Raw genomic sequence first — 26,273 nt, 5'->3', positions numbered from 1 at the left:
GTCATCAAGTGTTTGTGTCTCTTTCCTATCAACGGCGCTTTTGCGTCTCCGCTCTCCACTCAACGTTGCAAGTCTACCAGCAGCTGTGGTGAAAGGCTGAAATCAACGTTCGGCAATGTTACCGGGCGCACGCCAGGTTGCGGACCCTAACGACGTCGTACTTCTCAATACTAGAAAATAATTTTATGACACTTCCGTTTCGCCAAGGGCAACACTATTTTGTGCGAATACAATGTGAGACACGATGGCATAAACTCGTTAAGGTTCTGCAGACACGAACTTCCTATCGGCAGGTGTTTATAGCTACGGGTGCAATAGGTGTAATAATGTTCTTCCACGTTTCGTAATTCTATTAACAATCTATTGTTCAATGCTTCTCCTTCATAAAGTGTGCAGCGTTAATACAAAAACACACTTTGTTTTCGGATACGGGCGAGTAGACGTATACCGCCTTCCAGGAATCTTTATCCATTGTTACGTCATTTGAAGAACTGTAGCACCCAATCAGACGCCAACGCGGATATACACATAGCGTTCTGCTCTGCACTCTTAAAAATGAGCTTCACCACATAGCACGCTCTTTAGCCAACCATCATGCCGAACGACAACGTTCTCGTTCCTGATTTGTTGAAAACGGGAGGCGAAGCCTATTTTATATCCGTACATAGTGGTTTTAATAATAGGCGCCGCCTCTCGTTATCAACAAATCATGGGCGAGAACGTCGTCATTCGGGATGATGGTTGACTAGGAGCATGCTATATGTGGTGAAGATACGGACCTATCGGATTCATCCATACAAAAGGTGTCCCAGCAAGCAAATTAAAATCGACGTTTGGAGCCGACACAGTCGGCGGGCTAGCTTGGTAGAGTTCATAGCTCCTTTAAAGGAGGTAAGAACTCCTATCTGCATGTATTTAGTTACGGCTTTAATAGATGTAATATTGTTCTTCTGCGCCTCGTAATTCTAGTTGCAATCTATTGTTCAATTCCTCTCCTTCGCAACTTGTGCAGCGTTAACACAAAAACGCACACTCTTAAGTATTCGGGCGAGTACACGCACCGCCGTCCAGATACCTCTATCCATCGTTACGTCATCTAAAGAATTGTAGCATCCAATCAGACGCCAACGCGGAGGTACACATAACGTTCTGCTCTACACTCTTAAAAATGAACTTCACCGCATAGCACGCTCCTAGCCAACCATCATCTCAAATGATATCGTTATCTGCCCTGATTTGTTGAAAACGAGAGGCGTACGCCTTTTTGTGACAATTATGAACAGCATAAGTGTCACAAAAAGGGCGTACGCCTCCCGTTTTCGACAAATCAGGGCAGATAACGATATCATTTGAGATGATGGTTGGCTAGGAGCGTGCTATGTGGTGAAGTTCAGTTTTAAGAGTGTACCCTCTTCAAGATGAACTTCACTACATGGCACGCTCAGCACCAACCATAATCCCGAATGACAACGTTTTCGTCTCTGATTTGTTGAAAACGGGAGGCGTAGCCCATTTTGTAGCCGCGCATAATAGATACATAATAGGCTCCGCCTCTCGTAATCAACAAATCATGGGCGAGAACGTTGTCATTCGGGAAGATGGTTGGCTAGGAGCATGCTACGTGCTGAAGATACGCACCTATCAAATTCACCTATACAAAAGATGTCACAGACAACACTTTGAAATCGCCGTTTGGAGCCGACACGGTCGGCGGACTCGCTTGGTACAGTTCATAGCTCCTTTAAGTCCGTAGTGACGCTTTAAAAATAACTTACGTTGCACACGGAGACGCAGGGGCGGCGCCATCGCGTGTCCCCTGCTGTTGCGTGCCCCGCAACCGTAGCGACCAGCATGCCTCCTCTGCGCTCGTGGTATGGCCAGATGGTCGCCGTGTGGGTGCATGCCCGAAGGAAGAGCCTCGGAGCTTTCGAAGTACCACCGGATGTCACGTGCAGCTGGATTCGCATCCACCGTGCACTCCAGGTACACCGATGCTCCTTCGCGGATTGCGTCCGGGTTCAAGTTTTTCCCCAGGCGAACGCGTATCTTTGGTGCGTCTGCAAAGCGTTGCACTGAACGTTAGGTTTACAGGAAGCAATAGTGAGTTTAGGGGCCGGCCCGCGTGGTGCGCTTTTCTTGCGTAAGAGCTGAGTTTTCGCGCCTAGCGCGATATTTTGTACGTCGGAGCTGCTCGTACACTCTTAAAAACGAACTTCACCGCATAGCACGCTCCTAGCCAACCATCATCTCGAATGATATCGTTATCTGCCCTGATTTGTTGAAAACGGGAGGCGTACGCCTTTTCTGTGACACTTATGCTGTTCATAATTGTCACAGAAAAGGCGTACGCCCCCCCGTTTTCAACAAATCAGGGCAGATAACGATATCATTCGAGATGATGGCTGGCTAGGAGTGTGCTATGCGGTGAAGTTCATTTTTAAGAGTGTAGGGCGTGATTCACTGCATGAGAGCGGGTTTGATATTTCACACAGCAGTTAGTTCACGAGCGTCCATAGCAACCAATCACGGCGCAGCAATTCACTTCTGGTTCCGGTCAAGCATCCTACTTCGTTTTTAGCAATGGCCGCTCTTACAAAAAAAAAGGCCCAAGAGCAACAGCTCCAAGTACAACAACTTTCGCTCGCAAGGGTCCATTTTACCAAATGCAAATCAATTACGAAAGAACGCACACAAAAACAACCATTTCAGCAAGGTGAACGTAGTCAAAGGTGAAAAGTTCAAAGGTCAAAAGTTTCAAGGTGAATGCAGTCAATGTCGCTTCTCTGTGGCTGCTCTGTGCAAGGCCTCACATCCAGCCGATCCCCACGGATCCCCGGTTTATGTTTAGAGTTCCGGAAGGCAGGCGTTACTTTCTCTTTCGCCACACTTGCGGAGCACACATCGCAGCAGATAGTTGCGTGCGTTTCCAATAGATGGCGCACGAGTCGCCTCAGTGTTGTCGGATCAAGGGAGTACGCTGGTTTTTCTGGGCGCAGCAATCATTCAAGCTCGATTGCTAAGAAAATGGTCAATGCACGACACAACTACTACGTTTCTGAAGCGTCGACGGTACAAGCTTTCAGGAGAACGTGCAGTTTCCCAAGCACCACAACATCTTGGCTCAATATCGGTCAAATATTGGCAATACTGGCCCACTATTGGTCCACAACTGGACCAATGTCGGTCCTGTATTGGCAATACTGGCCCAATATTGGGCCAAGATGTTGTGCTGCTTGTGTCCTATGGCTTTAAAATGCGATTCACAGTCTCTTTAACAAGTAAAGTGACGCAGTAAAATATCGTGTCTCAATGTCGTGAATGCACGCTTACACAGAACCTGTAATATCCACGAATCCCGTATTGGTGCGGCGTTGGGCAGTTTCGGATTGGAGGCACTGCAGGTGACTTGGGCTTCGTGGTCGGCCCTTTCAGGTACGAACGACATGACGCTCGTGAGAAGGGCGCCGTCGGCAGAGACGTGTTCGAAGGAACCGTTCACGGCCCGACCTCCTTTCGTCCACGACACCCAAGGGCGAGGGCGCGAACCACGCACCTGTGGAACAAAACGTGGGACATGAATGATGCAGGAAAAGTTTCGCTAACTACATATACGAAACAATCCTCGTTTCATGATGTACAGGAACACCCTGCGGGTAGCTCTAAGCATTAACATTAAGTACGTAGAGCAATGTGCAAGTATCGGGCGATAGAGATTCACGGCAGAAGGAAGACGGTTGAGAGCATCTCAATTTTGATGGCAGGAGACTTTTGTGCAGAAGGCTGTAGTTCTTCGGGTCTAACGTAAAGTTACAAAATTCCAGAATACATAACACATGTTGCAAGGTAGGGAGTAGTTGCATTTAAGGGCAAGGGAGAAAGCGCGTTTCATGCATGCGTAACTGGCTGGCCAATATGGGTTCTCAATGTTTGGGGCCTCAGTATGGGGCCAGGTTGCAATTACCATTCTACACCAATATTAGCAATATTGATTTGCGACACCGGCAATATTGGTTTCCAATATTGAACTAATATTGGTCCAACACAGATGTGCTACTTGGGTTATGCGTAAGTCACCTGAATTATTCCTATCTACTCTTATATGCTCTGGTCTCCCTTCAAATCCGCGTATTGATCTTTCGATCTATCGCGGTGGAGGGAGGCGAAAGGGAGCCGGTCCTTCATATTTCGAGAAGGGCCCCTTGATAACGCGGTCCACCCCCGGGTGGGCCGTGTCTTGGAATGCGCGGCCCGTAAAACGGTCGTCGGGGCAACATCGTTTGCGGTGTTGTTTCCGGGAAGATTTTTTCTAAAGATCTATTATTGCGGTGTTGTTTCCGGGAAGATTTTTTCTAAAGATCTACTCTTCTTCGCCCTCTCAGCTCCTAATGTGCATCTAGTAAGCCAACCACATTCCCTGACCTCGCAGTGCAGTTCGGCGGGTAGTCCCTCTGCAAGGGGCGTCCGCCTGCCCTGGATGCGCACGGATTCGGGTCGCAGGTTGAGGTCCAGCGTGAGCCCTACTTCACCGGGTCCAGAGACGTTGTTGCTGGCCATGCACGTCAGTCGAGCCCCAAGATCTCCTCGTCTGGGAACCAATAAAACGGTCGAGCGCACGACGCCTCTCCTAGAAGCAAGAGATCAGCCCAATCGGGGATGCTGTGCAGAACGATACATACACACGATAGTGCACAACCTGTGCAGTGGATGTGCAATGGTTATGGGAGTTATGCGAATAGACCTCTACCCGTTTGTAAACAAATGACGTCATAATGTTCGACAGCGCCACGAGTCTGGTAGAGCACTCTTAAAAATGAACTTCACCGCATAGCACGCTCCTAGCCAACCATTATCTCGAATGATATCGTTATCTGCCTTGATTTGTTAAAATCACGGGGCGTACGCCTTTTCTGTGACAATTATGAACAGCATAAGTGTCACAGAAATGGCGTACGCCCCCCCCCCCCCGTTTTCAACAAATCAGAGCAGATAACGATATCATTCGAGATAATGGTTGGCTAGGAGCGTGCTATGAGGTGAAGTTCATTTTTAAGAGTGAGTTGAGTAGAGTTTGCTACGGTGATCGTCCGTGCGCTTATGCGCGTTCAAAATTCAAATTTCCATCGTCCAATCACGATACAGGTCTCGCGGGCCGGTAGGTAGCGCGACTAGCGGATCGTGCGGACGGGCACCTCATTAGGTTTGCCGATTATGACATGGTGGCTATAATCTAGTAGGTCGTGCATATAACATATGGCTCACTACCTGAGGGCTATGGCTCAGTGACGTTAAAGAGTTTATCGTTTCATCCAAACCACAATGGCTGCACTCAATCGGGCACAGAAGACGAATCTAGCATTCGATCACATATTGTTCGTATAAAGACCTGGGCTGCGTCTCATTCGTGGGCAGGGTGCGACCGTCTCTGTTCCATTGCAGATGTGGCGTAGGTCTTCCTCCAGACACCTCGCAAGCAAGCAGCAAGGGCTCTCCCTCGTTAAAAGGTCCAGAGGGTCCACCTGATCCAACGCTGCCACGAGCTTCCATCCGGGGATCACCTGGGGGCTCTGAAGAAAGCGACAGAAAAGGAAATCGCAGCATGGACGCATCTGGATGGTTACATTATACGCTGTCACAAGAAATTGTACTACAGACGTCGTCTATTCCTGAGATTAACTATGACCCGATGAAATGCAGTCCACTGCATGAGGGCCTGTATCATAATAAACACCTTTAGCTTCAATGCTCTATCTTTTTATCATTAATTATGACGCTGATTATGGCACTGTGACTATACCCGTATTTTGGAAAAAACTCAGCCTTCGTTCTCTACTGAAGTTATGTGAGGTTAAGTTACGATAGGCCATAGGGAATGTTATTTTAAGTTCATTAGCAAGAGGATAGTCCGGATTAGGTCGAGTAAGAAAACTATGGAGTCGTTGGTTCGTACTGAACTATAAGAATGTATCCTGCATTAACACTACGCGACCTGTTACTCATCCATGGCGTGCGATACTGATGCCCAAATGTCTCGTTGGATATCGCTGGGGCTAAGAAAGAAAGGCGAGTCCAGCTGACTGAAAGCCAAAGCAGCTGCTGCGAACTTAATCGGCGACACTTTTCGCCTACACGCTCTGATGTGTTGACAGACGACTCCCTTAGCGTCGATACTACGCACCATCCTTGAACGTGGCCTGGCAGGGAAAATCATTGCGATTTCCAATATGCACCACAACCCGCTAAGCTCCTGGCAGTGTTAGGTGCAGCAGCTGAGGTGCAGGTCAAGCGAATCACGAGGCCGTCATCTTCACGAACTCACGTAGCACTCCCTAAATGCAGACTTGTACGTATCTTGAGTACGTACTCAAAATACAGTATTTTAAATACTTTTCCCGGTATTTTGGTACTCTACTCAATACTTTTTTACGACAAGTATTTTTAATGTATTTAAAATACTTTTTTCGGTATTTGCTACTCAGTACTCAAAATACTTTCCTTCCTCGTCAAGCCATATCCAGCACGCTTCCCGCCGTGCCGAGATTTTCAGCTCACTGGAATTTAACCCCCTTTTTCTTCGTTTTCTTTTTTTCGGGAATTCGGGAATCTGTCATTTATCCTCTTGTACAATTGGCTGGTCCCAAGCCTGGCCTTGCTTCTCAATAGCCAGCTTCGTCAGAAAACCGTTCCTATTCATATTGCCAGGTGAATCACCAGGTGAAGATAATCCCGGCATTTATTTCCTTGGTCATCAATGCAATAAACACGTGCCAGAGGTTGAAAGACCCGAACCGACATACAGGAGGGATTACGAAGTTTTGGGTCAGAACATATCAACAAAATTTACTTGGGTTCACCAAAGTTCACCAAATATTACTTGACACCAAGACGTTGCAAATGAAAGATATGCATGGCTGATGAAGTTTATTCCTTTCATTTGTAAGGCCAGGTTCAGAGTACGCGTTTCACTTACTGCTAATACTAAAGTACTTTAAATGGTATCTTAAATACTTCTTAGAGTATTTAGTACTCTACTCAAATTACTTTCAGTTTTGAGTATTTTGTACTCTATTTTAAATACTTTTTCCGTAGAGTATTTAGTATCTTATTTTAAATACTTTTGCGCAGTATTTTGTACAAGTCTGCGCTAAATGGTGACGAATCCCACGAGCAATACTAGAGCACTGCAACAGAATAGCATGTGCCCAACACAAATCAATCGGTGGAGAGATATGGACACAACCTTGCAATGAACCCCCTTTCACGTCGGCATTAATGGACAGCTGACCAACTGGCATCTGCTGCATACCGCAGGATTAGCCCCATTTTATCAACCCCGGGAGACAGCTAGGGCAGTTGGTTCACCATGAGGTAGTACTGCTATTGGTTCTTGTGAGCACGTGACCTCTTACGTTGTCGCATAACTGGTGGTTGCTCTATAATGATGGTTTTAGGTACCCACTCAGGACAACTCATACCACATCTCATACCAGGACATCTTATACCACACTCATCTTACCAGGACAAAAGAAAAAAAAGCTACTCCCTTAGTCAACACCCCTTCCCGCAAAAAAAAAAGGAGGTGGGTGTGGCATCAGTCCGCTTTGTATGAGTTGTCTTGGTATGAATTGTCCTGGTATGAGTTGAGTGTGGTATGAGTTGCCCTGATATGAGTTGTCTGGGTATGAGCTGGGTGATCGCCGGCTGCATTGCCCTCTTCTACTTGACTGTACTTCGCTGGCCCTTTCAGAAGTTGGGACTGCGTACGAACGTCACAATTTTTTTTCTAGAGCTCTTCATTTGTACTTGAAATTAATGTCGAGTCCCGCCTCAGCGGAAGTTCTCGCGGTGTAGTCCCAATCGCGCCCCGCGGCACTTTTTCTTTCCTTTCCTTCTTTCTTTCCCTTAATTTTTTGTTTTGTTTTCGGCTGGCAGACATTGTTCATCATCTATCCGCCCTACAAATCCTCCGCCTACCTTCCCCGTTCTTTGATTTTCTTCTCTCTGCGTTTACACCATTATTGACGTCCTTGGGGCCGATTCTTCGCTGCGGTATAACTCCGTACGGCAGCCCCTCTGCTGTTTTTTTCGCGTGCAGCGGTGGATATATAGACAGAAAGTATATAAACCAGATTTATTTCGAGACCATCGAGGGCATAGCGCAGGTTCATTCTATTTTCTGCCCGAAGGAGGCAGCCTACCAGCATGCGTGGGCATTGAAGCGTCTCCTGTTGTGCTCTCGGCTAAATTGGGGAACTGGTCCATGTCAAAGTAAACGCAGGGGAGCATAGGTCCTGTGCGGTCAGACTGCACGACCTCCCGTAAGGGAGGAAAAACCACAGAAAGGCAAGACGGAAAAGAAAATGACCAGGCGTTGCACGGTTAGAGGAGCATGCCAAAGGCGAACTGAAAATTATGTTGCCCTTAACGTAACGGGAGGGCGATGTGAGGTTGACTTAGTGCAGTGGTTTATTCGGAGTCGTAAACACGGACAATGTTGCAAAAAGTTAAGGAGGGGGTGTAGTCGTCACGCTTACGTTGTAACAGCTTTATGCGTATATACAGGGTGTGTGCAGAAAAACATGACCCGCATTCTTACATGTAACTCGTTGTCTACTTAGCCGAGGAACTTCCGGTGGCGCACGACGGCGTATTTATGCGTGCGAAAGCTACAAAAAAATCCTGGAAGCCATACTCAGTGTAAAAAAATAAACAGAGCGCGAAAACATGGGCTTCCATGCATTAGAATAGGGCGGTCATGACAGTGCATGGTAGTGCATTTCGGTCTCATGAGAGTTATGTGCAGGCACCGCTAGGGGTACTGCCGATGAGCATCCATGTGGGACATCGTTTCGATTTATGCACCGATAGCTCCCCTAGCGGTACTTGAACACAACTCTCCTACGTGCACCACGTTGCCCTTTCACATACACCCTATTGTCCACCATGTTGCCCTATTCTGATGCACGGAAGCCGACGTTTTCGTTGTTCCGTTACTTTTTAAGCTGGGTATGGCTTCCACAATTTTTCTACAGATTTCGCACGCATAAATGCGCCGTCGTGCGCCACCGGAAGTTCCTCGGCTAAGTAGACAACGAGTTACATGTAAAAATGCGGGTCATGTTTTTCTGCACGCACCCTGTACTTGCAGACATGCGTCGCTCCTCTGTATGGGGTGCACGGGAATGAAAAGGGGTACGGGTAAGTCGCCAGACATTTGTGGGTTAGGGCTGTAGGGGGGTCTGGATTATGTCACTGTCTTAGTGAGTAGCTTTAGAGCGAACGATTCGTGAACGACTCTATGACACTTCGGTACAAGACATGCTGGTACGGGCGTCTCTGTACACGGACGTTTTGGTGAACGGGCACCCTGGTACATGGCAGACTTGTACGTATTTGGAGTATTGTATTTAAAATACTGTATTTTAAATACAATTTGCGGTATTTTGGTACTCTACTCAATACTTTTTGTTTTGTGTATTTGTACTCTATTTGAAATACATTTTATGGTATTTTCTACTCAATACTCTAATTACATATTTTGGATCTCCCTCTCAAACTTGCTGTGTCTCGTCTTTTCATTATCTTGCTTGTTGAATGGAAATTTCCTGAGTCCCTCGGACTGGACCCGGACATTGGCCCTTCTTGGAAGTCTCCATTTAGAGATCTTGGCCCGTGTGTACTAATCCTTTGTAAGTGAGGGTTCTATTATGTGTGCCCTGTGGGACCTGTTAAAGTTTGCTTTGTTCTGGGTCACATATACCTAGTGGAGTTATGTAGTGTCTCTTTGTCATCTTTTGGGGACTTGTGTTTAGATGAGTCCTATCACACAGGGACGACTTGAGTAGTACACGGGGGTTAGGTGATTCCTGTCACATAGCGGCGACATGCCGCATTGACCAGTGACTGGTGACATTTTGCGTTCAAGGATAAATAGTATCTTAATTGTATTTCAAATACTTTTTGAAGTATTTTGTAATCTATCTTAATTACTTTAATTTTCATGTATTTGTACTCTATCTTAATTACATTCTAACCTCAGTATTTATTATCTTGTCTTAAATACATTTTTGAGTATCTTGTACATGTCTTTTACATGGACATCTCGATACGCGGGCATCTCGGTACAAGACACTGTCGTGCATGGAAAATGTTTGCACGTCAGTTTCCACGAGGAACTGTGTGCCTAGTAGGTCAGGACAAAGTTTGAGGAGTGTCGTGTCAAGCATGAACCGCGTGGCCCGAATAGCGTCCGAATTCATTCCGAACCGAATTCGGGACCGAACTTTTTTCGGCGAACAGAATTCCGAGCCGATTTCGGGTCGGTCTGGCCAAGTCAGATTGCTCCTCCGAAATGGGAAGTGACGCCAACCGAAAAAGTAGCAAGCATCCAATGGCTATTGAGCCGGAAGGAGAACCATAGCAACAATGACGTAGCAGTCGTGTCGACTGTTGCCGTGTGTGCGACTTCTATAACTATCAATACAGGGATTATCTGATCGAGCTGAATGGTTTAGAGGGGATGTGCCTCAAGGTCAAAAGTCTTCGGCCGAACTTGGACTTGCAGTACGGCACTATGCCGAGATGCACGAAAAAATGTTCGGTCCCGATTTCGGTTCGGACAGTTTTCGGATAGTTTTTCGTGCCATGCGGTTCAGCCTTCAGTGCTGTGTACCAGATACCGCTAAGATCCAACACGGTATACATAGGTCAAACGGAGCGGTGTGTCAATACGCGACTAATGCAACTCCCCGTGTGGGTATCTTGCAGTTCATGTCAACAGGTGCCACGTGTACACCGTATCTGAATAAACATCGATTCCGGGGGCCTACAAAGAACGTACCCAGAGGGAGATACTACGAGTGTTTCATATCTTCCGCACGGAGTCGTATAAGTGCGTTGGCTCCACCTCCGTTGCCCTTACAGCGGAAGAGATTGCATATCTGCACTTTGTAGGATTGTAACTTGCCACGTGTTCCACAAGAGTGCTTATTGGTACATGTATTTCTCCTTTTATTAAAAATGAGTTGGAAGTTCGACGTCGTGGTGTGTGTCTCTTCGCCCTTGTGCTATTCTTGCGTCGCAAAACTTTTCAGTCTGGATCTGTTCGTAGACAAGTTCCAATACTTCGGCGATGGCATGACTTCAGAGGGCAATGTGTCCACTCTACCAGTTGTGACTGCAGTTAGCAGTGAGTATAAAGCGGGCAAGATTAGCTTCTGCTTCTTAAACAGGTTGTGCCGTGTAGCTCATTCGGTGATTCGCGTCGATGACCGGTATTCATGCGCGTTTCTTCTTCTTTTCTTCGCTTTTCGGCGTGTTGAAGGGGCGTTTTTGCACACGTCTTCTTTAGTTCATTGACTCAAGTTAAAGGACAGTATAGAAGAAAGAAGTAGTATAGGCAAGCTAGCTGATGTACAGACTGCAGACACATTTTCCCGCGTTTGGGGATGTCACAACGAGAACAAAAACACAACCAACTCAGACCAGGTTCGTTGTGTGTTTTTGTGTGTTCGTTGTGATCCTCAAACCCAGGAACATGTGTCCGCAGTAAAGGACAGTGTCCATTTACACAACGTAGCATTCGAGACAGAATACATTCCCACCGAAATGTTTTTATTTCGATATTATTGTTTTTCTAGAATGTGGCATATTAGATGGTGCTTCAAGTAGAAAAAAAAATATTTCAAAAACTTCCGTCCGTACGATGAGGAATCTACACCAGTAAGATGTGTGCTCTAAGGACAAGATATTTACACCCAAAATGTGTGAAAAACACAGTGTGCACGTAGTCATTAGTGACAGGAGTTCACACTTTGTATTGAGAACGGATACCTAGCTCTATGAACAGTGAACGTAATAAACTTAGCGGCACATTTGAAACGTGAAACATATTTAACATGTCCTTTTGACTATATACCAAGTGTTTCACATAAATCTCTCGCCTGAATAATTCGTAAAACAGCTGGCGCCATCGAAAAAACTTTCCTTTTTGTAGTGAGTATCCTTGCGACATCGGCCATGAACTGAGGACCGTTAACGCAGTGACCGCACTAAACGCGGTCACTAATATTCCGTGTAGGGTGAAGTGACAGGTTTGTTGTCAGCATAGGTGTAGCACTGTCGACGATGGGCCGTTGATATTGAAATAGATAAAGATGACAATGATCTGTTTGTACTGGTCCATGCGTGAATAAAGGGCAAACAAGTTCGAAAGATGTCGCGCGATGTCCGCAGCCTAGCTAAAATACCTTGTCTTTACGCAACATTTCGTCTAGGCGAGCTCCATATGAAGGGTAACTGGTGCATGGAAATAAACAATGCACGTGCAAATGGTTATAATATGTGTGTTCAAAGTGCGTCACTTCAGCAGCAGTAAATCAGTGATAAGGTTCCGTGACATTTCATCGAACGCCATTTCGTCGAAAATGGACGTTTCGTCGAACACCATTTCGTCGAAAATGGACGTTTTGTCGAACACCATTTCGTCGAAAATGGACGTTTTGTCGAACACAATTTCGTCGAAAATGGACGTTTCGTCGAACGCCATTTCGTGGAAAATGGACGTTTCGTCGAACGCCATTTCGTGGAAAATAGACGTTTCATCGAACGTCGTTTCATCGAATCGGTGGCGGCCGCTTTTTCTAGGCTTTCTCTCTTCTTTTTCGGGGCATTTCGTAAAGGTACTCTCTAAAAACAGAGCTCCGCCGCATTGCACACCCCTATGCGACCATCATCATCCCGAATGGCAACGTTCTCTCCGTTGATAAGATGACAACGGCGGCGTACGCAATTTCTGTAGAAATTATGACCTGCATAGCCACGGAAATGGCGTACGCCCCCAGTTTTCAGCAAATCAGGGGTAAGAACCGTGTCACTCGGGATGATGGTTGGCTAGGAGCAAGCCATGTGATGAAATTCATTTTTAAGAGTGTAGTCTTGGACAACGTCTTCCAGAATTTCTGCAACATACCTTACCCCGTTTAGACGGACGTGAAAAAAAAAAAAAAAAAAAAGTAAGTAGTAAAGGGATTCGGTCTCCTTGAATTCCACACCACACATTAAATGTCATCTGCCACTGGTATGTCTATGGGTCTGGATACAATATGGCGGTTTGCGGGGGACCAGTAGTGTCGGTTCTGCGTGTTTACATTCGCGTTCTGCGTCGCTTGCGTTTGTTGTTGAGTTAGTTTCCCAGCGTTTCTCCACGAGCGGGAAGACCAACCGCAACGTCGTGGCAACGTCCCGGTCTACCTACACGGACTTCGCGTGCCGTCTGGCGCGCGCTAGCTTATAAACTTACGGTAACACCCGTTATGTGTGAGTTCATCGCAGCCACGGTTGGTCGACAGGTCAACGTATAGCTCACCTCGACACAGAAAGTAAGCACACTTATCGTATCGACCATTTACGTCGAAGAGCGCTGCTGAACAGCGGCAACCCTGTTGGCGCTGTGTCCGTACCCGGCAGTTCCGAGCGGACTCGACCCATATGGTCATATCTTACGCCTCATTGACGCCTCATTGACCCCCATGCGGGACTTTATTATTGCCTGCCGTTGCAATAGAGCTGGAGAATCATTCCTCCATCGTCTACGAATGAATGTTGCACGCACACCGTCACTCCTGTATTAACTGCGCAAGCCGAACTCCCCGAATTGCACAACTTGTTGCGTGGAAGCCGCCATAGAGCACAATCTATTATCCTGCAACCGGTATCTCTCTCAACGACTCGTCCTCCATCGCCACTTGCGACAACTCCGTTACCCCAACGTCCCTTTGGCCACTCTGCTCGGCCCAGTTCTGCACAACCAGGGGGCGGTTACGACTGCCCTCTTGAGCTTTCTTCATGCCTCCGGCATCTCAACCAGCCTCTAAGGCCCCCGCGTTTTTTGCTTTTGTTTTTCTTCTTTTGTTTTTTAAAGCATTAGTAAGTTGGCCTACGCCTGACTAACCTTTTCCCCCACCCGACCCGTACACCAATACAGATGATGTAATTATTCGAGGCTGTTCTCGCTGTGAGGTTTTGTTGTGTTCTCCAGACGTGCCTCTTACCGACAACTTTGAGGTGCACCGTCTGCATGTCCCTCACCCCTGACGTAGTTTCCAAGACGCAATAGTAGGTGCCTTCGTCGGACGCTCGAACCCGCGTCACCTTGAGCTTGGCTGGTCGCTCAACCAGAGAGAAATACGCTCTGGATCCCCAGTCTGGTTGGGAAGAACGGTTGGCTTGCGTGGCGCGGCCAGAGACGAGCCGCACTGCATAGATGGGCCTCTCCGGGGATTCCTTTCGAATCCACGCTGCACGTCTGAGTGGGTGCCGGCCCAGGTCGCAAGGTAGCTCAGCTGGAGAGCCTTCCCGAGCCACCACTTCACTCTCGGCTGAAAAGGAAATGTTAGAGAAATATATAGAAATATAGCGTGTGCGCAGTACGAATACGTAATTGATATGGAACTATTGGACGAGTTCAGAAAATCCCAGAGTTCTTAGCGTCACTTTGAACTGTGGGAGTTTACTAATCCGAAAGAAATGAGTGGGGGGGGGGCACCAAACTGTTCCGATTTCTCCCCTACCGGTCTATTGTCCATGACGTGTCAAGGTGAGCGAAAGCGATATGTGAAGGATTATCCTTCGTTCCCCCACTCAGTAAGCTCCCAGGATGCAATGCGTGCGCAAAGAGCACTGGGATTTTCTGAACTCGTCGATTAGCAGCAAAACGCATGCGGTCCTTATAGAGGGACGAGCAGCTAATCAATCTCTATATCGCTCATAAAAGTGGTTTGGAGTAGCTATCTCCTCGATTGTGGAAGCTAGCAATTCCATGTCATTCTAAGTCAATCGATACCAATGGGATGCGTCGTGGCAGTAACCACACTCTTAGAAAAAAGGGTGGAGCAGTTACACTTTTTAGGGGGTAATAGTTGTCGCATATGTTGTGCCTAAAAGGTTGCAAAAGTTCTACCTCACTCTCTGCCACGAATGATAGGGTTGCCAGATTCGGTGAGCGAAGGGCGCGTAGGCCTTTCGTAGCAATTTGGATGTATAATAATTGCTTTTACCACCCTTTTACACCCTTTATCAGACGCTATGTGGACCTAGGTGGTAACTATAGAAGTTACCTCCTTTTCACACCCTTTTTCCTGAGAGTGCAGGCCCACCTCTGCAATTCTGTTTTTGGTCTTGAACATGGCTACAATACCTCTTGGCGAGCAATGGATCCTTACATGGATGCTTTATTCGATGCGGGAAATAATGACGCGGCCATAGGCAGAATGCTGACAAAGGCTTCGGTGAGCGCCAAAATACCAATTCGCTCGCACACTTTTTTGTTTCCTGCTCCCGACGTAAGGAGACCGCGAGCCAGCCTTCATACCTTCACCACAAAGTGTTTGATTTGCTGTCGCACTCGATCATATCATTACCCCAATAAACGTTGGCTCAATCACAATATAGCCCATACGTCCGTCAATTCACTCCTCATCTATCCTCCGCTTAAACGACATTAAAGACCCACTCCTGCAAAGCTATCCGATCACCCCCCCACCGTATCATCTCAATCCCATCTTCTCGCTCTCTCCATCGTCGCTGCTTTAATCAGGGGACCTCTTCAATCATTCACACATGAGTCGAAAGGGGGAAGAAAAAAAATTCGAATCCCCCCCAGTCATGAAAGTTCTCTTCACGCGTCGTTTTTGCGCCCTCTGGCGAGCGTGGGAGCCCCCCTTATATCGGCTCTTACTTTAAAAAGGGTTACGTCCGCTGAAACGACGCTGCGCTCCGTCGAGCTGTGAAACTCCCCCATCTTCTTCATTCTTGCGTGAGCTCGCCAGGGCGAAGTGGGCCTTAGGTGTGATCCCGACCCATCGTTCATTATGTGACGGGGCAATTGGCACCTTTCCGCACACAGGGGGGGGGGGGGGGGAGAGCCGCGCCCTCGACCATCGATCTGACGGACGCTGTGCCAGGCGGTAGGGGAGGGGGGCGGGAGGTAACTTGGGTGTCTGATATCGGAGATCCCATCTCGAGAAATCATCCGAAATGAGACGGGAGCTGGATAGGTGAGGTTCAGTTCTAATTGGTTTTTATCTTGGTTCTCGATCTTGTAGCCTTGATTAGGAATGAAGGGTAGAAGTTTCCTGTAGTTAAGAGGACGGAGGAGGTCGGCTCCTGCTTTGTGCTTCGTGGAAAAGTCGCTGACCCAAAACGCTGGGATATTACGATGAGTGCGTTGAACATTTCACTTCAGGTTGTGAGATGGGTTTGGGTGAGAGGACCCGTATTTCTGATATGGTGTATGCGTTGCACTTACTGACGTATATGGAAAGATTTGAGTATAGTGTAACCGTATATGCTATTATAGAATGTAATTGACTACTACTATACGCTAATAATACTGCTATAAGGTAACGTCGGGGAAGGAAGCAACCACTTTTCCGATCATGACATAGGAAACGAAACTCATCATCACAAAATAAAGTTGCCAGCTCCCGTGGCTTAGTGGTTAGGATGATCGCTTTCCACGCCGAGACTGGGAGGTGACACGGGTTCGAATCCTGTCACCGGCTGGGCTGTGTCAGGTTTTCCCTGGGTTTTCCCGAAGACTTCCCAGACGAATGTCGGCACAGTTCCTCATGAAGTCGGCCCAGGACGCATACTAACCCCCTGTCCCCCGCTCCATCCTGTTGTCCTCTCTCCATCTGTCCACGTCTGTATTAAAATGTCACGCTAACAAGGAATTTAAAAAAATAAAGTTGTTGTTGTTACATTCAACAGCTTTGTGTGGAGTGCGACTATTGGGTATCGTAATGCGAAATAGCGTCGTTGTAGAGTTGTGTCGTAGATACCCCCACTCTGTCCTGCTCATAACCAACGCCACCTACATACAGAAGTCCTGCTTATTGCCTTCTCTCCCTCCTTCGCTACGTGGACATATAAAGTCAGAATTCGTCTGCTACTGCGATTCGCCGTTCTTTGAATTCAAGAACACGCAAATGATTGTGCAGCTGACTTGGCACCTGTAAACGTGAATCTCATAAAAACAAAAAAGTGCAACACGCTTTCCAGAAAATCAGTCTCTAGAAAGATACGGGACCATTTTGCTCTTTATTTTAAAGTTTTCTCATTTATTACGCGGGGCGACGTTCAATTACTACGCGCAGACGACGGTGCTTCGTCTCCATGGCTGCGACCGCTAAAAGCACGTTCGTGATTGGCTACCGCCGTTGAAAACGCGATCCTGATTGGCTGACTCTTAGCAGTTACGTCACGTCGACGTGTAAGCAAGCTTTCTTTGTCTAGGTTGTGTTGTCATAACTACCTCTTTCGCACTCATTAGTGAGGGCACTTTCCGTTATCACTTCTGATTTGTTGAAGGTGCGACGCGTACACCTTTGGCCTGGCACGATAGAGTGTTAATGGATCCTAGTCAATAGGCCCTACCAAAGTACAGTATCTATCGCACCCAATCAATGGATAAGATTCTGAGTCATCCACGCTGCCATTGGTCAATGCCGCCTAGATAACAGAAGGCCTGAACACTCTTCAGGAAACGTCACGCACCTGGACCTGCTGCCATACATTTTCAGTCGGGCTCGAGCTCATCTCTTCTTCGCCTTTTCCGTGACGTCACATCTATCTATCGCCAACAGCGACAGCGGGGCCAGGTTGTGTGACGTCAATTGAAAGACTGCGCTGGCCGTCTGTTATCTAGGTGGCACTGTGGCAGGTTCCGGCATAAATGGCAACTTGACGGTGACGTCATAAACGGACTACCAACACCCTCTACTTGTGGGGAAGTTCCACTGGCCATGGTTTTACTTCGCGAGACAACTCTGATCGTGAACGACGACATAGTGGTTAGTCTGTGGATTACCTCTGCACACTTTGCACCGGTTCATCCGGTTTACCACCACCACCACCGCACCGGTTCATCAACGTGTGCAAAAATATCAGCACAAGCCGGCACACCGTATTTAAAGTCCCTCGCGGAACACGGCGTGTCTGAGCAACTTATACTCATCTTGTAGTAGGCACAGGATTTACACAGCTAAAAAGCAACAACAACTTTATTTCGAGACTTTCTTGCACCTTTGATGATTTATAGTCTTAGATTGATATGATCCTGATGATGATGATTTATTATAATTTTTTCAAGTCTGCTAGAGATACGTACTTCTATAATTCAACATATTTCAACTGATTATAGCTTTGTAAGACATCTGGAGCTGCCTGGGAAAATTTAGAGCACACTCTATCTCTTCTGTATTGAAGACTGAGGCCGAAACGTAAAACTTCGGTTGTGTCTTCAGAACCATCCCTTCTGGGAGGGGAAAAAAGTTTCGTACTGCCTCTAAAAAGATATATGATAACCGAGCGCTTTATGAAGCAGCACAGCGTATATTCTGTGCACGTCTCAACGAAGACATCTCTCCAGTCTCGGCTAGAAGTCTCAACGTGTCCAGTCTCTTTTTTTTTTTTTAAGAAACTGTAATGGAACGCAATCAAGTTATAAACCTGTCCTACTAACTTCCGTGTCAGACTACTCTTGTTGTCCTTGCTTCCATGAAGAAATTTAAAGAAAAAAAAACTTTTCGTCTTCGTACGAGAGGTCTGCGTCCCAAAGAAACTTTTTCACCACAATGATGCCTATGGCAGAGAAGCGACACGCAAAAAACACTTTTGCTGGCTGACGGCCACTTCTTTCTGTATTATTCCGGTTGTAAACATTACATATACTGCTGTGTGAACGACACGGGACATTGTCAATCAGCAGAGTCTCCGAAGCGTACTTAGCGCGAAGCGTGGTCTGCTAATTCGCTTTCTTTCAAGCGAAAAAAGTGTGCCGTAGCCCAAGGCAGAGCTCTGAATGACCCCTGGTACTACCACAAAGGTTGTGATATTCCGTAATCTTTGGGATGTCAGGAACATGTGTACGAAATATCTCGGTCCAAAACTGCGCAGATTTTACTCAAACGAAGAAACTCAGACGACGCGATCACTTCTGCAAGTGCTTCTCAAGCGGTCACTTCAGTGTGTGCTAGAAGCAACACACTGTGACATCATGCGGCATCCGGCAAGGGAGGAAGACTGCGGGCCTGGAAGCAGACGACAATGCTGGGTGACGTCAGAAAAAATTTGAAAAAAAAAAAAGAGGTGGTGCTGGCGGTGGTGGTGATAGGGCTTGCCGTTGTCGGCCTCACGTATGTGGGCAACGTCACGACTCACGCCCTGGGGGAATGTGCGTCCTGGGCCGACTTCTAAGGGAACTGTGCCGACATATGTCTGAAAGCGTCTGAGGTGGTGCTGGCGCTTCACCACATAGCACGCACCTAGCCAACCAACCATGATCCCGAGTGACGTCGTTCTCTCTCCTGATTTACTGTAAACGGGGGGTGTACGCCACTTTTGTGGTGTTATGCAGTTCATAATTCAATAAAAATGGCCTCCCCCCCCCCCCGCCTCATTGTTGTCATTTGGGGTGATGGTGGGCTAGGAGCGTGCTATGCGGTAAAGCTCTGTTCTTCTAAGCCGATCTTGCCATTACCCCCGTTTTTTTTTTCTTTTTTTGAAGTGTTCAAGACGACCGTCCTCCAGAATTACATCGTTCTCCCCATTGTTTTGTTAAAAACGGGAGGGTTGCCCCCTTTTGCGAAACTTAGGGTAAAGCGGGGCTACTTGAAGACGGAGGCAAGTTGAGGACAGTTTGGGTTTTCCGCGTGACATTTTCTTAGCAAGAATTTTTTCGCGTCTGTGACACCAGGGTGAACACAGTCGTTGTCTGAGGCTTTGAAGTAACGTGTTGACGTTCTGCACGTGGCTTTTTAGAAACATGTGAGACGCTGTTTTGCAGATGTGGTCGAGGTAAGAGGGACCTTTTTTTTTGTCCCATCTGTAACTTTCGCGAGCATTGACTTCCAATATACTCACTTCTGCTCCTCGGCTAATAAAATATGACCTCGCCGTTACGATGCTGTCTCACTGCCCTGTGTTTCCATGTGTTTTACTCCTGGCTGACCTTTCGGCTGGCCCAAACAAAATAAAAATTTAAACCGGGCATTAATTTTTTGATGTCCAACTTATCCATAGGGTTGGGTAAGTTGATGAAAATATGTAGCCTGTCATTTTTAGCTCGTACGAAATAAATATCTGGTTTAGCACCACAGTAATTTGTGGATCATTTCTCAAAGGTTTGGGGATTCAGTTAACAAATTATGGTTCAATTTAGGCGATTATTCGGACTGCTATTAGCAAAATAGTTCAACTGTCTTCAACATAGGTCACCTTAGCCTATGTAGCGAAATTAATTTTCGGAAACAGGCGCCGTGCGTTAACGTTAACTCATCAGCAATAACGGAAAAGTAAAAATAAGTAAGTCAGTGATAAGGGTATCATTCTGTGCAATCAGCGTGTTATTTGACGAAGTTGAAGTATTTGAAGAAGGTTAGTATTGAGCCGTTGGCACACCGTCGGAAATTGCATAGACTGAAGATGTTTTTTCAGATTTTAGCTGGCGAATTGAAAATTGATTATCGAAATTTGTTTTCGCTCAGTTCCACTCAACAGAGCAGAATTCGCCATTGCCGGCATGTAGACACTTTTCGACCGAGGGTGAATTGTTGCCAGTATTCTTTCGTTCACCGCACCGCTATTGAATGGAATGCTCTTCCAAACAGTGTTGTATGTGCCCAGTCGTCGCAGTCTTTTTGTGATAGATTACATGCTACATATACGACTTAGTGAAATGTTGTTGTACGTTGAATGATGTATGTACATTCATGCCTTGGCCGACCTCAGTTGGCTGGCATTATAGTTAAATAAAAAAAAAATAAAAAAGTTCTTCTGTCTAAAAGTAAGAAGCGTCTAGACTTGTACTGTTGAACTTTTGGCGTACTTGTGGTTCTTTGTTCTCGTCCTATATACAAGTTCCAGTCTGGAAGATGTTGCGCGCCGTTTTGTTCTTTCAAGAAGTTGCGCGCCAATCTTGCTAAGTATGGCACGGCATATCTGGAATCTTGCAGCACAGACATGTGGTGAGCTGTCTTACAGCACGCCCCCTTGCGTTAAACGGGGCGTGTGGTTCATGACGCACATTTTTACGACGTGGCCGCGCCGCGAAGGAGCGAATAAATTTGTTTTATGACTATTTTTACGCGGTATAGTTCCGGTATAGTTTGGTCTTCGTGGAAAATGTCGGCTCGCGTACGTGGCTCTGGAGCACTCGCTAATGACCCGTCATTGGATACGTATTCGATAAAAGTAATTTACTGCAAAAACAAACGACTGCTTCACGTCACATTGCGCGCGAAGAAATACAGTAATTCCTCGCTCGCGAAAGTGCAAAAATTTCTCCTCACCGAGTGAATGGTGCCGTTACTATTACGGCAATACTAGAGGAATGGGATTCGTGGGGGAGACATTTGTCCTCTTTCTTTTCTTTTTTTTCTTCATTTCATCATTATCGTCATCATCCGTTGCGTCGTTCGTGGTTTATGCGCGGGCGACCGCACAACCCGCGTCTTCCCTTGTGGCCAGACGTACGCGGCTGCCCAGAAGCCTTGCCAGTGACAGACAGCATTGCGAGAACAATATTGCGTACACCTTACTCTCTTCTTGGTTTGCGCGTTTCGACGTCCTCGGTTGGGTCGCCACGGACGTAGGCCGACAATTCCAATCGTCCGTTATTTCTACTGGTAATGCTCAACACGATCGGTGCCACGTGACTGCTTACGACAGCCTAAACACCCGGCTTCGAATGTTCTGGTCGAACGTTTCCACCAGCAACTAAAGACAGCCGTCATGGCCTACGAAGACCCGAACCACTGGTACGGTCACTTCCTCTTCATGCTGTTGGGCGTACACTGCGGAAGAGCTCCAGCGCGTCTGCAGCATGCAGAAATGATATATCAGTCTTCCATCGCAGTTCGTATCGGTATTCAGCATCTCCATCGGTATTCAGCAAGTCTTCCTGTGGAGAATGAAGGGAAGTGCCTCAGCAATGCGGCGGGTATTTCGAACAGAGATTGTTCTTCTTCAGAAGAATCTCGTTCTCTCTTCTGTTCGAAATATCGAAGTCTCTCATCCTGAGGCACTTCCCTTCATACTTCCTTACCGGTTCTCTGGTTTTTCTACCCTTCTTCCTGTAGCGATGAAGTTGTATGGCTCTCACGGCAAGAGCACGTTGCATATCGCGTGGAGAAATTTTTGTAATTTAGTGTCCATTGACGGCTACTGTGCACGTATTTCTTGTCTGAAAATATTACGGAGCCATCTAACGTTCCAGCACAATGAAAAACAGACGTTGATTTCGGGCCTGGCGCTGCTGGTTTAACTGATCGCAGCGCGTTCCTCCTTGATGTCCATACTATATGTCCCATGGACAACTTCAGAAACTCTCCGAGTCTCCGGACTCCCTGACTCCTTCTTTCAGGGCCCATAGTCTAGGTCAGTGTCACGCGTCTTTCAGGGCCCAAGTGTCAAGGGCAGTGAAGCAACAACTTTATTTGATGATGATGATGATTGGGGAGTTTCGTCGCCAGGGGCGCCACCCTCCCCCGTTGGTGGTTGTGACGTGTGTGCGGAAAGGAAATGATGAGTCGCCTCAAAGTGAGGAACGAAGTCCTACGGTATCCAAAAAAGTCTGAAGTGCTTTGAGAGGAGAGCGTTGGTGGGCTGGATTTTTAGCCATTTTGACCTAACAATTTTGACAAAGTGGTGGGGCGAGAGTCCAGCTGATTAAGGGACCCTAAAAGTGTGATTCGGGAAGGTTGATAGTGCGGCCAATGGAGAAGGGTGTGTTCCAGATCTTGCAGATCATCGCAGTGATGGCATCTGGACGAGACAACTTGTCGCATGGGGTAACGCCACTGAGCTGTAAAAGTCACATCGAGTCGCATCCGATAAATTTATGCAGCGTCTTAACGAGAGATGTTTCGTCGCATCCGGAAAGCGAGCGTCGGATCGACTCAGTCAATTGTCCATTGGCCATGGAGCCAGGGGTGACACCATCGTCGAAGAGTGGAACGCGGAAGATGGAATGTGAAGGGCCATTTTCCCTTTCCCACGCATGCAGGACGTTCGCGAGGACCACGGTGATATCTTGGAATCGTCTGTTGGGGACGATTTGCTTTTCTGACCTGAATATCAAGAGACTCCCAGCTACGATGGCAAACACCAAAGGGCCGTCACGTGAGAAGCAATCATTTGCCAGCAACTGGAAAGGCCAACTGACACTTGAGGCGCTTCGAGAGGAGTCATCCGAGAAGGCGTGATAGCATGCAGTTAGGTATCGGGTAGCTGAAGTGCAGAGGATAATCAGCCCTTTCATGGCGATACGGCGAAGCGGGACAGCCATGGAGAGGGCAATGCTGCAAACGAATGCTCGACTGGGGAGCCGTGGTACAGGTTGGGACAAAAGTTTACTTTTCTTCTGTCTACTACAAAAGTACTTTTTCTTCGGTGCGACACCCTAGCGGCCGTCGGAAGCAGAGTTCACTATTTCGGAGGGGTGGTAGGGTACGCTGTTAGCGGCAGGCAGCGGTAGCTTCCACTTCCCACGCATACTCAAGTGACACAGGAACTACCACAGACTGTCGCTAACAGCAGACCCTTCCATCCCTCGGAAACAGTGAACTCACCCTCTTCCGGCAGCCGCTAGGGTATCGCAAGAAAAAGTAGGTCGATCGCGTGTTCCGTAAACTCTCGTCCCAACCCGTACCAGCTCCCATGACTTATTATTACGGACATTGTTGAAGGGGTAGTATAGTGCGAACATTTATCTCCGCGCAATGGAAGATGTCGTTACCTTGACAGCAGTGCTAAAGGAACGTTACTCACCTGTTGCGTCATTCGTTATTTATGTTATTTATTTAGTTATCTTTGCATAATTTTGGCAAAATTTCTCATTATGCATTTCTATTATAAATATGCATTATTATATCATTACGCATCTTTATTAGCATTATGCGTTATCTGTTTTGTCATTCTGCATTATCATTAAACATTTATTTATGCAAAATTTATGGGAAGATTTACCCAGGCTGAATAAATTTTACCGTTACCTTGACAGGAATACAAAAGGAACGCGATTCGTCCCTTTCACGTTGCATCAATTAACGACTCGTCTTTCTCGCAAACAAACAGAGAAACTTCGTCTCTACCCCCAGCACGCTCATTAACAGTAGCAGATAACGCTTGCGCCGATGGTCCGTAATCGAGAGCTACTAGAACGCGCATTGTCTTCAACGCCACGCTTTCTCGCTGACTCAGGCCTTCCACCGCAGAAGAAAAATGTTGCGGTGATGGGCCGCCTAATGAGGGGCTCCACATACCGCAGCACCTCCACGCTAGAGCGGGACCAATTGGCCTCAAACGATGCCATCCGTTCTGCAGACGCGGTTGCTATCAATTTCGGTCAGGATGTTGTTGTTTATTACACAGGTAGATACCAGCTTCCGTGGCGTAGTAGTTAAGATGATCGCTTTCTACGGCGAGACTGGGGGGGTGACACGGGTTGGAATCCTGTCACCGTCTGTGCTGTCTGAGGTTTTCCCTGGGTTTTCCGAAGACTTTCCAGACGAATGTCGGCACAGTTCCTCCTGAAGTCTGCCCAGGACGCATACTAACCCCCCTGTCCCCCACTCCTTGCTGCTGTCCTGTCTGCATGAGTGCACGTCTGTATACGCCGCTCATAGCCAAAGTTTCTTCGCGGCGCTACACGGAATTTAGAAAAAATACTCAAGTAGATATTACAAGGTAGACATAACTCCCGTAATTTCACGCGTAATAGTCGCGGCTTATGGGCGATCTTTTTTTTTTTTTTCTCACAGGCGCTCTGCGGCTTAACCACCGGTGCGGCTTATCTTATGACTATTTTCCCCTGGTATTTTCCCTATACGCCGGTTTTAGCGAAAGACCGACAGTGTATCTGGAACAGCACCGTCCTACCAATGCATGAAAGTTTTTTTAAACATGGGCGCGTCCACATTCTGGAGTAGACTGAACTTCCTGGTGCCTTCCCCAAAGCAGGTTTAACGAAAGCGGTGACAGTGATTCATGTGTTGTGGAAGGCCACTGGCCCGTCGAACCATGAAAAACACAGAGCAAGGGCACAATCCGATCTTGGTATAGAACACCTGAACTGACCTTCTTTGTTGTACACCATGCCGACCCTAGAGTGAACCACACGGGTTGTGACTTTCCCTATATGGTCTCGTTCGTCGCACAAGTCCGTCGCGTCGTACTGCCCGCGGTATATCTGCGGTGCGGCTCATACGCGTGAAATTACGGTACACTAAGGCACTCACAACCGGACAAACCTAGGCAACCAGTAAACATGCACGAGCACGCGACCGTTTCTCAGAGAAATATAACGAGTACACCAGCGGCACAAGAACTCTACTTCACCTAGCACCATCAACCGTGCCTCTAAGGGCACCGCAATATACTTGTGTAACGGCCAGGTAAGAGAGAATATCACACGTATGCTGCGACTCTGGGCGACGGCCCTGCACTTGTTGCGGCGCAATACGAGGCGGGCTCCGCTTTTACAGACATCTACCCGAGAAACGTCATCATGACGTTGGTAGACAGACTGAAACCGAAACGAATCGGAAATGGAGGGCTGGGTTCCACGGTATGGGCACTTGCTCGCTGCCTTTTATTGAAACAAAACTAGAACCGAAGGTCGCGTCCCTTTCAGGGACCATCGTAATCCCCTCAAGACCGTGGCTTTTGGGCGAGACCGTGTCTGCCCCTAGCTTCGAGCGTAGTTCAACTCTACCAAATTGGTGGCGCTGTCGAACACTATGACGTCATTCGTTTACAAACAGAGAGACTTCTTCTGCTTGCGGAAGTAAAAACGTCTGTCATTATCGCGCTTTATAACGTTACATTGGCTTCGTCATCGCAGTTATCCCCTTCTTGAAGCAGTGCTTGTTAGACATATGCAAACACACGTGTTGTTCTTCTCACGCGTAAGGAGTTTACGCTCTTTATCTTTTAGCGAACCATTACTCAACGAACTGAACGAACGCTATTCGCCACGCCAGCGAAAGAATATACGCGCGAACGCAGGCGGAACTTCCGCAGATGATGTCGGCTGCCTCCATCGGGTCTCTCGTACTTAGGTCAATGTCCACCATATGCTGTGCTCGTCACAAAACGATTGCATTTTTCCCCAGCTCGCCGAAATGGGTACCCCCTACCCTGCTTCGCCTTCACGGGTAGCCCGCTTAGGTGCTTTCGGAGACGTGGAATTGGGCAGATTGTGCTTTGTTGAAAAT

General features: G+C 47.3%; 1 protein-coding gene across 1 annotated transcript in view; it reads right to left on the bottom strand.

Annotated features, from left to right (window-relative positions):
- Positions 1-25,153, bottom strand: part of LOC135367536 (nephrin-like) — a 36,289-nt gene extending 11,136 nt beyond the window's left edge. Inside the window, exons 1-6 of the mRNA XM_064600831.1 lie at positions 25,135-25,153; positions 14,049-14,375; positions 5,384-5,564; positions 4,420-4,624; positions 3,331-3,553; positions 1,776-2,057 (exon numbers count right to left, since the gene is read on the bottom strand). Coding sequence (XP_064456901.1) covers positions 1,776-2,057; positions 3,331-3,553; positions 4,420-4,624; positions 5,384-5,564; positions 14,049-14,375; positions 25,135-25,153 — 1,237 coding nt within the window. The remainder of the gene's footprint in view (positions 1-1,775; positions 2,058-3,330; positions 3,554-4,419; positions 4,625-5,383; positions 5,565-14,048; positions 14,376-25,134) is intronic.
- Positions 25,154-26,273: the final 1,120 nt, after the last annotated feature.

This window comes from Ornithodoros turicata, chromosome 8 (genome assembly GCF_037126465.1).
Source record: "Ornithodoros turicata isolate Travis chromosome 8, ASM3712646v1, whole genome shotgun sequence".
NCBI lineage: Eukaryota > Metazoa > Arthropoda > Arachnida > Ixodida > Argasidae > Ornithodoros > Ornithodoros turicata.
Note: the sequence above shows the minus strand (reverse complement) of the source record. Positions and strands in the feature narration are given on the sequence as shown.